This window comes from Macaca mulatta, chromosome 3 (genome assembly GCF_049350105.2).
Source record: "Macaca mulatta isolate MMU2019108-1 chromosome 3, T2T-MMU8v2.0, whole genome shotgun sequence".
Classification (NCBI taxonomy): Eukaryota; Metazoa; Chordata; class Mammalia; order Primates; family Cercopithecidae; genus Macaca; species Macaca mulatta.
This window is the reverse complement of record NC_133408.1, coordinates 141680756-141696528: the sequence shown is the minus strand read 5'-3', so window position 1 is coordinate 141696528 and position 15773 is coordinate 141680756. Positions and strand designations below refer to the sequence as shown.

Genomic DNA, 15773 nt, shown 5'->3' with positions numbered 1-15773 from the left:
TGCCACAATAAGAATGGTCTTTTGGAAATTGGATGGTCACTGCTCTGCTGGGATCACTTCAATTACTTTCTGTTTTATTTATAACAAAATTACTTGCTATGGCATCTATGACCTGATGCCTCCTATCTCCTTCTCAGACTTTATCTTGAACCACTGCCATTTGTGTCCCAAGGTCTTTGTGTTTGCTCTTCCTGCTGCCTGAAATGTCCTTTTCTTAATTCTTAGCATAGCTGGCTGTTATCCTTCAGATCTCAATTCAGAGTATTGAGAGGGGACCTTGTTAGCCATCCTTTCCAAAAGTATCCCATCCAGTCCCAGTCATCTCCGTGTTTGTTTAGGGCACTTCCTCAACACAAGTCTTGATCATTTCGTATCTTCTCTGTGCAATGCAGGTTTCATCAGGGCAGCCATCTTGTTTGTTGTACACTGTTGTATCCTCAGGGTCGATTACTGTGCATTGTTAGTAAATGTTCAGTAAATATTTTTTTAAATGATTAGATAGTGGCTGAAACATCTCTAAAGCAATGTTCAAATTTTATTTAATTGCATTTTTTTTTTTTTAAATTCAAGACAGAGTCTTGCTCTGTCACCCAGAGCTGGAGTGCAATGGTGTGATCTTGGTTCACTGCAACTTCTGCTTCCCAGGTTCAAGCAATTCTCCTGCCTCAGCCTCTCGAGTAGCTGGGATTACAGGCATGTGCCACCATGCCCGGCTACTTTTTGTACTTTTAGTAGAGACAGGGTTTCACCATATTGACCAGGCTGGTCTTGAACTCCTGACCTCATGATCCGCCCGACTTAACCTCCAAAATTGCTGGGATTACAGGTGCGAGCCACTGAGCCCAGCCTCAGTAGTATTTTTGATGATGAGGTATTGTTAGCAAATTTTAATCTCTAAGTCATTTTTAAGGTCTGTTAACTCTTTAAGCCATTTAGATATCATTTAATCCATTATTATTTTGATAAAGAGTACCTGGAACACTAATTTAGAATGTTTCTGCTGAAAACGAGTAATAACATGTCCATGTTTGAATTGAGCCTGATAGGTTGGTGGTAAAACTTTCCTCTGAGTAAATGAGGAAGTTAAACCATTTAAATGGATCATATTTCATTACTGATTTTTCTAAGCAGCACAGCAGTCAAATAAAAGAAAAAGCCAGTACATTATAATTAGCTATTTAAAGGACATTTAAGTACTTAACAAAATAACAAAAAACCCAAATAATGCTCAAGGAATGGTAGAGTAAATTAATTCATCTGTGGTTGTACTTTGGTTGGTAATAGTAATACTGAAGTTAAGAAACCCTGAAATTTAAAAAGTTGCTTTAAAAGACATATCAGGTGGGTTGGTTGTACCCATCAGGAAATTCTGCAGAGGGCTTTGTGGTTAGTATCAAGATTATAACTCTAGGCCATGTATAGTGGCTCACGCCTGTAATCCCAACACTTTGGGAGGCTGAGGCGGGCAGATCACTTGAGGTCAAGAGTTCAAGACCAGCTTGGCCAACATGGTGAAACCCTAAAAATTCAAAATACAAAATTTATGTAGGAAAAAGATAGCAACATGTATGTTTGGTACTATCTGCTAAAAATACAAAAATTAGCTGGGTGTGGTGGCATGCACCTGTAATCCCAGCTACTTGGGAGGCTGAGGCACAAGAATTGCTTGAACCCAGGAGGCAGCAGTTGTAGTGAGCCGAGATTGCACCACTGCACACCTGCCTGGGTGACAGGGTAAGACTCCATCTCAAAAAAAAAAAAAATTGTAACTCTAGGCTGGTCGTGGTGACTCACGCCTATAATCCTAGCACTTTGGGGTGCCAAGGCAGGAGGATTGCTTGAAGTCAGGAGTTTGAGACTAGCCTGGACAACAAAGTGAGACCCGGCCTCACAAAAAGCAAAAAAATAAAAAAATATTAGCCAGGCGTGATGCTGTCCACCTTTAGTCCCAGCTACTCGAGAGACTGAGGTGGAGGAACTCTTGAGCCCAGGAGTTTGAGGCTACAGTGAACTATGATTTCACCATTGAACTCCAGCCTAGGTGGCAGAGTGAGATCCTGTCTCCTAACAAAGAGATTATAGATATAGGAATTCACTTAGATTTTGTAACAGCACAAAACACTTTTATTAGTACAGGTTTAGAGAGATGTTACTTGCCTGTAGTTTTTCTTCTTAGATTATGTATCATCTTCTAGCCCAAAGTACACAGACTATGCATTGGTTCCATTAAGGAAAATAAAAATTACAGATACTCATTTTATGACAGGTATAATAGAAAATGTATAGCTGTTTATTAGACCTTATTTTGCATTTCGTTTAAAATTACAACTTTGACCATAAAACATGTGGTGTTTATTCTTCCAAACATTTCCATGAAATATTATCCTCATTCCAGATGAAGAATTAAAATTGTTCCTATAACTTGTAATAATTTATAGGTCACATGATTACAAAGTAGGAGCCCTGAAACTAGTAGGAGATTGCATTCTTTTTGTTTAGCTTTTGTATCAATATGAAAGATGTGATTTGAACCTTAGCATTTATTACCCTTTTAAGGGCAGAGCAACTTTGTTCCCAGTTTTCAAGGTCTAAAAATGTCTTGTTTTGGTTGTGGAGAAGGCAGCTGAGTTATATTTAACTTTAGCATTTAGGAATGGTGTTAGACTAGACTTTAACGTACTTTCATTGGACCTTTTAGATTTGCAATATATAAAACCTTTTAAATCTTACATATTGGTGACTGAGTGACAGATCAGTAAATAAACCAACCATATTTATTATACTTCATGATATCTTTGTACCCTTTAATGTTATGAAAAAGTATGTTTGTTTATGTGCGTGTTGGGGGAGTACAGGAGTTGGACAGGTAGAGTTTTCAATTCTAGCCCTTAAATTAATTAGTCTGTGGTGGTACTTTGGTTGGCAACTTTTTAATTTGATTTGTAAATATTTGTGTTTAATATAGGCGAAAAGTTTTAGGAAAATTCAGAGATAATAAAGACATTGGACTACTCTCAAAGAACGTATAGGTGGGAGGTAGGGGCACAAACAGAAAAGTACACTAAAGTCTATATAAAACAATATATTAAGTATATAGCAGTCCCCCTTATCTGTGAGGGTTATATTCCAAGATCCCCAATGGAAACCTGAAGCCACAGATAGTACCAAACCTATATTTGCTATGTTTTTTCCTGCATATACATACTTATGATAAAGTTTATTTTATAAATTAGGTACAGTAAGACAGGGTCCCCAACCAGTTGGTCTGCAACCTGGCAGGAACTGTGGGCTGCACAACAGGAGGTGAGTGGTGGGCAAGTGAGCGAAGCTGCATCTGTATTTACAGCTGCCCCCAGTCACTTGCATTACCATCTGAGCTCTGCCTCCTGTCAGCTCAGCAGCGGTATTAGATTCTCATAAGAGTGCGAACCCTGTTCTCAACTGTATGTGAGGGATCTAGGTTGCATGCTCCTTATGAGAATCTAATGCCTGATTGTGTGAGGTGGAGTTGAGACAGTGATGCTAGCTAGCACTGGGGAGCAGCTGCAAATACAGATTAACATTAGCAGAGAGGTTTGACTGCACAGAGACCGCAATAAATAAATTGCTTGCAGACTCATATCAAAACCTATCAGTGAGTTGAGTGCTTCATTTTTACAGCTGTATCTGGTGACAGGCTTTAAGTCAGAATCCAACACTTAATTTTAGTCCATGCATGGCTCACCTATTATATATTACTTACCTTGTCCATCCACACGTCTTTCTCACACTGCACTTACCTCAGTCACAGATTTGGTTAAGCCCACAAGCTAGCCTTAGCCAAAATGAGTAAATAACAAAACATTACTAGAGAGCTTCTTTGTAAAGGGGGAAGACCCAATGATGAGACAGCAGAAGACTGTAAGACTGCCAACAAAAAGAAAGCTGCATTTAAAAGAATACCAAGAGTCCCACTTAAATTATGGGTTCATTGCAACAGGTGATTCACATTCTCCAGGCCTGCTTTGTATATGTGGTGACTAGCTATCCAACAAAGCCATGAAACCTTCAAAACTGCGTTGTCACATGGAGACCACTTATCCTGCATTAAAAGACAAGGCTTTGGAGTTTTTCAGAAGAAAAAAACGTGAACCTGAAGAACAGAAGCAATTATGGAAGGCCACCACTTCATCAAATGTGTCTGCACTGAGAGCATTATTCTTAGTGGCTAACAGTATTGCTAAAGCTAAGAAGCTGTTTACTATTGGTGAAGAGTTGATCCTGCCTGCTTGCTGTTAAGGACATTTGTTATGAACTTTTAGGAGAGGCTGCAGTTCAGAAGGTGGCACATGTTCCTTTTTCAGCTATTACCATAACTAGATGCTTTGATGAAATAGAGGATATTGAGGCACAATTGTTAGGATTAATGAGTCACCATGGTGTGCAATCCAGGTTGACAAGTCTACTGATGTTGACAACAAGGCCGTAGTGCTTGTTTTTGTGTCATATACTTCTCAGGAGGATGTGCATGAGGATATGTTATGTGCCCTTTTGTTGCCAACCAGTACCACAGCTGTAGAACTGATTTGGTGATTTTGTGTTGGTATATACATGAACGGAGTGGCTGCCATGACTGGACAGCTTTCTGGTTTCACTACTTCGGTCAAAGAGGTTGCTTCTGCATGCGTGTCTACGCACTGTGTCATCCATAGAGAAATGCTGACTAGGCACAAAATGTCACCCAAACTTAACCAACATTTTCAGGATGTGATTAAAATTATCAACCACATTAAAGTACATGCCTTTAGTTTATGTCTGTTTGTGCAGCTCTGTGAGGAAATGGATGCAGAGCACACACAGCTTCTCTTATCCACAGAAGTAAGATGGCTTTCTAAAGGTAGATCAGTGGCCAGAGGTTTTGAGTTACAAGGTCTCTCCAGAGATTTTTTTTTTTTTTGAGACAGAGTCTTGCTCTGTCCCCCAGGCTGGAGTGCAGTGGCGCGATCTTGGCTCACTGCAAGCTCTGCCTCCCGGGTACATGCCATTCTCCTGCCTCAGCCTCCCGATTAGCTGGGAGTACAGGCACCCGCCACCATGCCCAGTCAATTTTTTGTATTTTTAGTAGAGACGGGGTTTCACCCTGTTGGCCAGGATGGTCTCAATCTCCTGACCTCGTGATCTGCCCGCCTCGGCCTCCCAGAGTGCTGGGACCACAGGCGTGAGCCACCGTGCCTGGCTTTTTATTTTTAGAAAAATTGTTATCACTGGCAGCACATTTCAGTGACACAGAATGGATCACAAAACTTGCTTAATTTGTGTGACATATTCAGCCTGCTCAAAGAACTCAGCTTGTGACTTCAGGGGAGAACGACAAATGTGTTCAAGTCAGTAGATAAAGTGGCTGCATTCAAAGCCATACTGGAATTATGGGGGTGACGAGTGAACATTGAGGGATTTTTTTGACATGTTTCAAACATTAGCAGAGATTTTGAGAGAGACTGAGCCAGGAGCTTCTTTCTCCCAGCTGGTGCATTATCACCTATCTCAGCTTTCAAAAGAGTTTGAGCATTACTTCCCAACCAGAAAACACCCCCGAACTGGGAAGTAATGGATCTGCAACCTGTTTGTGAATAAGCCAACTGTATCGACTTTGTCCATGCTAGAAGAGGATCAACTGATTAAGGTCGCACATGATGGTAGCCTTAAAAGTATGTTTGAGACAACTTCAAATCTCCATACATTCTGGATTAAAGTCAAGGCGGACTGTCCTTGCCACAAAAACACTGAAAAGTCTGTTTCCATTTCTATCATCCTATCTTTGTGAAGCAGGGTTTTCTGTAGTATAGTTGACAGCAACCAAAATGAGATTATGGAATAGACTGGACATAACACACTTTGGGTGTCACTGTCTCCCATCATCCCCAGATGGGACCATCTAGTTGCAGGAAAAGAAGCTCAGGACTCCCACTGATTTCTGCGTTATGGTGGGTTGAATAATTATTTCATTATATATTATAATGTAATAATAATAGAAATAAAGTATACAATAAATGTAATGCTCTTGAATCATCCCAAAACCATCTCCCCACCCTGGCCATGGAAAAATTGTCTTCTACAAAACCAGTCCCTGGTGCTAAAAAAGGTTGGGGACTGCTGCAAGTAAGAGATAGATAATAACAAATAATAAAATAGAACAGTTATAACAGTATACTCTAATGAAAAGTTATGTGAATTTGGTCTCTCTCTGTCTCCAAATATCTTATTTTACTGTACTGCAGTGACTGCAGTAACTGAAATGTGGAAAGCAAAGCCTTGGATAAAGGGGATGCTACTGTAAGGGGAACACAGAACAGGATGAGAAATATTGAATGGAAGAATTTGGGAGAAACATATGGAGAAAGTGAAATTTTGGAGGTCTTGTCACAATCTTCCTTGTTTTAGAAAAAGAAGTGTTAATTTTGGCACAGAGGTAGAAAATGTTGAAAGGATGGGATGGTTGAAACAAGTTGTATGAGAAGATGATGAGCAATAATGTTGGACAATTAAGGTCAGATTGTAGAGAGTCTAAATACAGTACTTGTGGATTTTATTTTGTAAGCAGCAGAGAATGATACAAGGTTGTTGGAATGGAATAATAATATGAGGGCCTGAAGAGATTTATATAAACTACTTTTAACAAATTAAAAGCTCTTTAGGGCCCAGTGTGGTGGCTCATACCTGTAATCCCAGCACTTTTGGAGGCTGAGGTAAGAAGATTGCTGAGGACAGTAGTTCAAGACCAGCCTGGGCAGCATAGTGAGACTCCATCTCTCTCTACAAAAAAATTTTAAAATAGCCCAGTTTGGTGGCATGCAACTTTAGCTACTCGGGAGGCTAAGGCAGGACAGTCGCTTGAGCCCAGGAGTTTGATGTTACAGTGAGCTATGATCAAGCCACTGCACTTCAGTCTGGGTGACAGCGAGACCCTGTCTCTAAAAACAAAATAAATGGATATTTTTTATTTAGTCTAACAGTTTCTACTATGTTAAATTCCATATATGTAACACTTTTAAGAAGTAATATTAATGTTTTTGGGTGTGTTAGTAAGAATTCAGAGGAACTTCTGTACATTATTGGAATTGGTGACCTGAGAGGAAGAAGCTGAAACAAAATTAATATAAGCAGAGGGTTTATTTGAATCAAGCTTGAGGATTGCAACTGGGAGCACAGATTTGAGTTGCTCTGAATATACTCTCTGATTAGCAGCAGTTCAAAGTGGATTTTTCCAGCCTGGGCAACATAGTGAGACCTCATGTCTACTAAAATTCAAAAAAATTAGCCAGGCATCGTGGTACATGCCTGTAGTCCCAGCTACTTTTGGGGCTGAGGCAGAAGGATCACTTGAGCTGGGAAGTCGAAGCTGCCGTGAGCCCTGATCGTGCCATGCACTCTAGCCTGGGCAACTGAGTGAGACTTTGTCTCAAAAAAAAAAAAAAAAAAAAAAGATTTTTTTTCTTTTAAAGGGAAAGAAGAAGCAGTTCCTGAGTTGTTTACTGAGAATTTATGTTAAAATAACATAAACTGTTGATTTGCTATACATTGTACTTTGTATCACAAATTCCAGAAACATGAAGATAAATGAGTGAGGCAGCTAGTCAGGAAGGAATGACTTTAAACAGTTGCCCCCCAGGCTTGGGTGTAGGGGCTTGACTGAAGTCCTATACTCACATGTCTGTGCTTGCATACCTCACATGGCTCAGACTGCTCTGAACTCTTTCTTTTCACACAATTGTTATTTAACCTTTGTTGAGTTGTGGAATATTTGGCTAGATGGCACTTGGAAAAAACTGAGGTCCAGAGAACTCAGTACTTATTCAAGAGCACACAGCTCTTAGTATCAGAACTTGGATCTAGAACCCAGTCCTCTTGATGCTTAGTCATTGCTTTTTATCTGCTGTACTTCCTTTACCATATATTACAGTGTACTGAGTACTTAGAGACAAAGAAAGACTGATGCCACATTTTTTCTTTAAGAGTATTTATATATGACCAAGTGACCTGTGTGATCACATATTGCTTTACATTTCTATTTAAATTACAGATTTTTGAGCATATATTGGTGCTAGAAGAGAGACATTAAGCTTCAGCATTTTTTAGTCCAAATGAAAGCTGGCCGAGTGTGGTGACTCATGCCTGTAATTCCAGTACTTTTGGAGGCTGAGGCGGGCGGATCACATGAGGTCAGGAGTTCGAGACCAGCCTGGCCAACATGGTAAAACCCAGTCTCTATTAAAAATACCAAAAATTAGCCTGGCGTGGTGGTGGGCACCTGTAATCCTAGCTACTGAGGAGACTGAGACAGGAGAATTGCTTGAACCCGGGAGGTGGAGCTTGCATTGAGCCGAGATCACACCATTGCATTCCAGCCTGGGCAATGAGAGCAAAACTCCATCTCAAAAAAAAAAAAAAAAAAAAAAACGAAAAAAAAAAGAAAGCTTCATCTTGGAGGAGTAGGATTTGAGCTGATTTAGAAGGATGTATTGAGTGGAGAAAAGGATGGAATAGGAATAATAATAACACAGGCAAAGTGTCAGAGGTGGAAATACATTGTTTTCTGAGCCTAGTTAGAGTCATGCCAGAACAGAGAATTTTGGTTCAGATAATGAGAGATGTACATTGTAACATTGTATAGTATTTGATATAATTTTTGTAACATGGGGATTGGTTAAAAATCTGACAATGTGGGAGACCGTATTTGTGCAAAGAATACTCACGGGCATTATTATACAGTTGACCCTTGAACAATTGAGGGTTGGGGTACTGACCCCTGTGCTGTGGAAAATTTGGCTATAACTTTTGAATACCCCAAAACTTAACTACTAATAGCCTACTGTTGACAGGAAGTATTACTAATAACATAAACAGGTAATACATATTTTATATGTTATAGGTTTATGTACTGTATAATTACAATAAAGTAAGCTAGAGAAAAAGTGTTATTAAATTGTAAAGAAGGGAAAATAGGCCGGGCACAGTGGCTCACACCTGTAATCCCAGGACTTTGGGTGGCCGAGATGGGAGGATCACATGAGGTCAGAAGTTCGAGAACAACCTGACCAACATGGAGCAACCCTGTCTCTACTAAAAATACGAAATTAGCTGTATGTAGTGGCACATGCCTGTAATCCCAGCTAGCAGGAGAATCGCTTGAACCTGGGAGGCAGAGGTTGCAGTGAGCCAAGATCATACCGAGATTACACCATTGCACTCCAGCCTGGGCAACAAGAGTGAAAACTCCATCTGGAAAAAAAAGAAAAGAAGAAGAAGAGAAAATATATTTACTATTCCTTAAGTGGAAGTGGATCATGATAAAGGTCTTCATCCTTGTCATCTTCACATTGAATAGGTTGAAGAAGTGGAGCAGTTGGTTTTGCCTTCCTGGATAGCAGAGGCAGAAGAGGTAAAAGGGGAGGCAGGAGTAGCAGGCACACTTGGTATAACTTTTATTGAAAAAAATCCACATATAAGCGGACCAGTGCAGCTTACCCCCCATGTTGTTCAACTGTATTTGATTGAGATTCCGTAGAGGCAGACTTAACATACCATCTGTTCTGTACTCATCTTTTCCCACCACCCTGGTCTTTGGCATTTGTGTGGAAATCAATACAGTAAATAAAGACACATACACACGTATGTTTATTGTGGCACTATTCACAATAGCAAGGACTTGGAACCAACCCAAATGCCCATCAATGATAGACTGGATAAACAAAATACTATGCAGCCATAAAAAAGGGTGAGTTCATGTCCTTTGCAGGGACATGGGTGATGCTGGAAACCATCATTCACAGTGTATTCTCACTCATAAGTGGGAGTTGAACAATGAGAACACATGGAGACAGGGAGGGGAACATCACACCCTGGGGCCTGTCGGGGTGGGGGACTCAGGAAGGGATAGCATTAGGAGAAATACCCAGTGTAGATGACGGGTTGATGGGTGCAGCAAACCACCATCGCACATGTATACTTGTGTAACAACCCTGCACGTTCTGCAGATGTACCCCAAAACTTAAAGTATAATTAAAAAAAAGCAAAAAATAAAAATAAAAAAAGAATTTCAGATATTTTGTTAAGGTGTGATAATTAAATCTGTGTCAAGGATAGTATTAGCTTAGAGTTAACCGCCCAATATCATGCCTGCAGTTAGCCCTATGGTTTTAGGATTAGATTATTTCTAAATAAAAAAGTATTATGCATCATAATACCCATGCTTGTATCAGATCAGTTGATCAAAAAAGATTAAGATCCTCTAGTAAAGGTCCCCAGTAAGTTTTTTTGCTTTTTTTCTGTAAATAAACTTTAATATGATAATTTAACATTAAATCTGAGCTATCATGATGGTAGAGACTATAAAACTGTATTCCTGTACTATCATAGAATCAAATAACTTGGAAAGGCTTTAGAAATAATCTTCATTATTCATGAAATAACTTGACTTATTAATCCATGTTGTTTATACCCACGTGTAATTTGGGTATCTTTGAGTGTGCTTTGTCAGATATCCAGTTCAGAAATCTATCTCAGCATGCTATAAAACCTGTTTTAAAAATAGGTATGAGCCATTCAGTTTGACTGAAAGGTTGTTGACACAATGGAAAAACTATTAAATGAGTTTGCACAGAAAATCACCATTACTGAAGAAAGGTTTTTTGTTTTTGTTTTTGTTTTAAAAAAAGAAAATTCGTTGAATTTTTATTTCTATAGACCCAAATAAATATAGTTTAAAATATTTAGAACACTTTATATAACTAGAATGCTGTTAGATTTTTGGTATTTATCTAAGTGTAGCTAGGTAAACCAAATATATAGATATAAAGTCTTTGCGATTATTTTCTTGTGAGGCAGGCAGTATTTTTCTCACTTTCATTTGAGCTTTTTCTTTTTTTAAAAAAACTATTATTTATATGTGAATGTTTAAATATTCCCTAAATATATTAAATATCTGATATGTTTAATAGACTGATAAAATCCTTTCACATTTTGTATATGAAATGTATATTATTTACATTGTTAGGGGGTTAGGAAAGAGGATCTTTATTTTGTTAGATAATCTGGAATATTTGTCAATAAAGATTGGGTAAAGTGAAAAGAGGGTAAGTGAAAAGTTGATATTCTCATCTTTTTGTACCGTTTTTCATACTTTGCTTGAGGGGACAGGTTATAACCAATCTGGAAAGCATTTACAGTTGTCATGACAAACAAATATAATGAGGGTGTAATGTCTATTGAATAGTCCCCTAGCAAAATCAGTGGGGAAAACCTCTGGGATATAATGTGGTTAAAGTTAATAAATCATACTCAAAGGCTTCCAGGACAGAAAAACAAAAATGGGAAATTTTAAGTCAGTAAGGGAAAGCTTCCTCAAAAAACCCTCGTGAGAGAAATAAAGGTAGCCACACCTGACTGAGAAATTAGTGGAGGTGAACTTTGAAATCTGTAAATAATCCATGTGTATGTAATTGAGAATTGACATTGTAACCTTATGATAATTGGGTAGCTGTTTTTATTTTCAGTGTGAACAAAAACTGGTTGCATGTATTTCTCTTTAAACTGCTATGTTTAAAAAAGGAAATATAAATACTTTCTAGTTCCCAGATTGGGGAATTTTTTATGTGAAAATTGATGATAAAAATAATTGTAATTGAAAACCTACTGCATGTCCTGGACTGTGGCAGGCATCTTATGTATATTATTTATTGGTCACAAAGATCCTATAAGGGATGGGGAGGTACAGTTATTTCTAGTTTATAAGTGAAAGAAACAGGTTGAGAGAAATTCAGTGACTTCTTCAATTTTACGTAATAGATAGTGGAGCTAATATTTGAATTCAGGTCTTTTGACTGTATCCTTCTTTTCTTTCCATTATGTTAGGCGGTTTGTCAGGGATTTCAAAACATAGTTTGCTTGAATTTGATCAGTTAGAGTCACTAATATCTTAGGAAAGGTTATAAAATAATTTGGTTTATAACACTGTCAAAAATACAGGCATTAAATAAATTCTGCTTTAAATTTTAGAGGTTTATCATCTAAACATCTGAACTTGCTGATAATTTTTATTGTATCTGAATCTTAATATGCTCAAAAAACATGCATGCTCCCAAGAGTGATATATCAAACCTCCGGTACTTTGTTTACTGAGGCAAACTAGTAGTAGTGTTTCTACAGTTGGAGATCTGTATGTACTAGGATTGGCTCAGCAGGGTGCTTTACTTCCAGGATTTTCCTGAGATCATCCTGTGTGGCCTTGGATGATCCTGGTTTGTAATGAGTTCTGGGGCCAATAACTGCTTTTGAACCTGTTCTAGGCTAATCCTTAACACTAGACTAGAAGTACCCTCTATGCCAGTGTCATCTTATGACTAAAATAGTATTCTGGAGTTGATGGGAATCAGTCTCAAATAACGTCTAGGGTTAAAGAATCATTAAGTTTAGTACCAATCCTGTTTTAGACAAATACAGAAAAGATGCTTATGAAATGGTTTTTGGTATTTGTCTTAGTTTAATTATTTTTAAAAGAGATTTGCAGTTATATAACATATCAACTGTTTTAATCTGTTTCTTGTAAGTTACAATTCAGTAGCTTAATTTTTTCAATAAAATAAACTTAGGGACTGTATTTTATAAACTGAAATATTAAAGTGTTTATTTGATCTTTGAGGATTGTCATAATTACTTAAATGACAGTTAGCAAGCTGTGATATCTGGGAAGTCTTTAGTGTTAATTATTCCTGTGTATTAACTCTAATATTGGCTTAGTATTTAACATAAATACTTTTTGGCTTCTTGGGTTATTTTAATTCAGTTTTGTGTTTACTGAGTATCAGGGAAAATTAAATGTCATTATAAATTCTGTCATCTCTATTAAGCCATCCTTTAGCAACGGTAACTGACACTGGTTTTTAGAAAAAAACTACATTACTGATTGAATTAATTGGTTTCTTGTATGTGGATTTGTAGATGTACAAAGTTTCTGGTATAACCTAGGAAATTCTGAAATTTATGTAAAATATTTTTTAAAAGACAATTCAACCTATTTTGTAAGAAAACAAGTGTTATTTATTCACGTAAATAGAACTTTCTTTTATTGTGGCAACTGATTTTTGTTTACTTAAGAGAACCTGTTGCTAAAATAGTAATGAGGAAGGGTGTAATATAAGTCTCGTCATACACCCCTTGCTCTGCAAGTAACCAGAGTGCTATGTCTGCATGCTGTTCTGTCTCCTTTTGGAAGGTGGAAACAAAGTCATTTGTATGTTTTTCTCTCTTGCACAGCCTAAAATGACCAATGTGTGATTTCAGTGGAATAAATGGCGTCCAAAGTCACAGATGCTATAGTCTGGTATCAAAAGAAGGTAAGTTGATAGTCAAAACTTTTAGCTTTCTAAATGTTTTAATTTCAAAAATATATGTTTATTTCATGCTATAGATGTTAGGATTTTGAGTGGAAAAGGAAGATTATTTTTATTTTCCTTGTACTTATTTTACTTCTAAATAAATGGGAAAGATGATGCTGAAAAATATTTTTTCTCTACTTTTTACTCTACAATAGCAAAGTAGCTAGATTAATTATAATATAATGCAAATCTCCAGAAGTGGATAAAATTAGCATTTTATACAAGCATTAACATTTTTCTTTAATTTTCTAAGAGCAAGATTAGCAGAGCTGTTATGTAACAACAGTTATATATTATGTATCAACAGTTTTTAATTTGTTTCTTGTGAGTTACAATTCAGTAGCTGAATTCTTCAGTAAAATAAAGTTTTGGGGACTCTGTTTTACAACCTGAAATATTGAAGTGTTTATTTTGATGTTTTAGGATTGTCATACCTACTTTAAATAGCTGTATCATCTCATATATTTCAAAATAAGCTTTACCGATGTAATGTTTTTCTTTATAAAGTCCAAAAGAATATAGGCATTTTTGACAATACAGTAAACTGTTTACTCCTAATGAGTGTTGTTTATATTCTTTAAAATTTACATTGTTTCGTGTAATACCTTAGATCTTTTGTGTACATAGTGAATTATATTTGTTTTCACATTTTAAAACATTTTGATACCTTATTTTTCAGGTGTCTGTTAACAAAATATAATGATACATTTAAAGCTTTTCTTATATGGTAGAAAAAACACACGTTTTTTTTTTTTTGAGATGGAGTCTGTCTCTCTCTTACCCAGGCCGGAGTGCAGTGGCATGATCTCAGCTCACTGCAACCTCTGCCTCCTGGGTTCAAGCGATCTCTTGCCTCAGCCTCCCAAGTAGCTGGGATTACAGACATGTGCTACCACGCCTGGCTAATTTTTGTATTTTTAGTAGAAACAGGGTTTCGCCATGTTGGTCAGGCTGATCTTGAACTCCTGACCTCAGGTGATCTGCCCGCCTCACTTAGCCTCTGAAAGTGCTAGGATTACAGGCATGAGCCACTGCGCCCAGCCAAACAGATGATTTTAAAATATTGTTCAATTGAAAATAAGTTATTTTAAAATTACTAATTTTAAAAGTAATTTTAAAAGTTAGACAAACCTAAGAATATGGCCTTTTTTAAGAATATTTTTTGAGACAGGGTTTCACTGTGTCACCCAGGCTTGAGTGCAGTTGCACACTCATGGCTCACTGCAGCCTCAACCTCTTGGGCTCATGTGATCCTCCTACCTAAACCTCCCTTAGTAGCTGGCATGGGATTATGGTCTGTTTTTAGATGTGTTATTTGTTTTCTGGGTAGAACATGACACGGGTATATAATTACATTTTTCATATGAGGTACTTTATTGGAAGTATTGATATCAATATACTATTAATTGTCTTCTGTGTTTTTTAGTGCCTCCTTTTAAACTTTTAAACTTCCAGTCAAGTTAAAAATCAGTCTGCTTAGCTAAAGAGCTAAATAAAATTGTAAATTAAGGAAAACAAAACAAAGAAAACTTTAAACATTTTCCTGTCTGTATCTTTGAAAGTTTTTCTCTTTTCTAATTTCTACCTAATAAAATTTTTCTCTGTTTGGCTTTTTACATTAAACACTTTAGAGTTTACTGAAGATCATTTATAGAACATACCTGGTTGACTGACCTTTCTTGGGATCAGAGGGTGTGAAATATTATACTCAGATTCAGTTAGCCCTGTAACTGAAGTTAGCCCTGTAACTGAAATGACCCTCTTATCCAAGGGTCATTTACCTGGCAGCTTTGGATACATGCAACCAAAATATTCTCCAGAGCAACTATAAGAAATGTCATAAAATATACTAGCAAATGTAATCACATATTCTATTATATATTTATTTATTTATTTTTAAGACAGGGTCTCACTCTGTTAACCCAGTCTGGAGTGCTGTGGCACAATCACGGCTCACTGCATCCTTGACCTCCTGGGTTCAAGTGAACTTCCCACCTCAGCCTCCGAAGTAGCTGGGACTACAGGCATGTGCCACTATGCCCAGCTAGATCTTGTATTTTTAGTAGAGACGGGGTTTTGCCATGTTGCCCAGGCTCATCACAAAAATTAGGGAGTTGCCAGAACCATTAACTGGATTTGATTTGCTCTATTTTTTCCTTTTGCTTTTAAATTTAATTTTATTGAAGAAATACATGTGAATATGTTGAAAGATTAGTGTTTCAAGGATTATTGCAAAAAAAAAAAAAAAAGGCAGCCTGCAATACTATCCATCCCTATCCTTACGTAGTCTTTGAGTTTTGCTCCCCCAGAGGCAATCATTTTAAAATCTTTATAGCTCAGTGGTTCTGAAACCAAAGTTTC

The 15773-nt window shown here is 37.3% G+C and overlaps 1 protein-coding gene across 12 annotated transcripts in view; it reads left to right on the top strand.

Moving 5' to 3' along the window:
• PHTF2 (putative homeodomain transcription factor 2) overlaps positions 1-15773 on the top strand; it is a 159056-nt gene that overhangs the window by 27127 nt on the left and 116156 nt on the right. For 9 of the 12 annotated variants that reach the window (XM_077994533.1, XM_077994528.1, XM_028844773.2 and 6 more), the window contains one exon: positions 13291-13370. The exons of 2 other annotated variants lie outside the window; for them this stretch is intronic. In XM_077994533.1, coding sequence (XP_077850659.1) covers positions 13326-13370 — 45 coding nt within the window. In that variant the 5' untranslated portion in view covers positions 13291-13325. Of the gene's footprint in view, positions 1-13290; positions 13371-15773 lie in introns of those variants that run through there. One more of the 12 variants, NM_001258132.1, reaches the window with a different exon arrangement.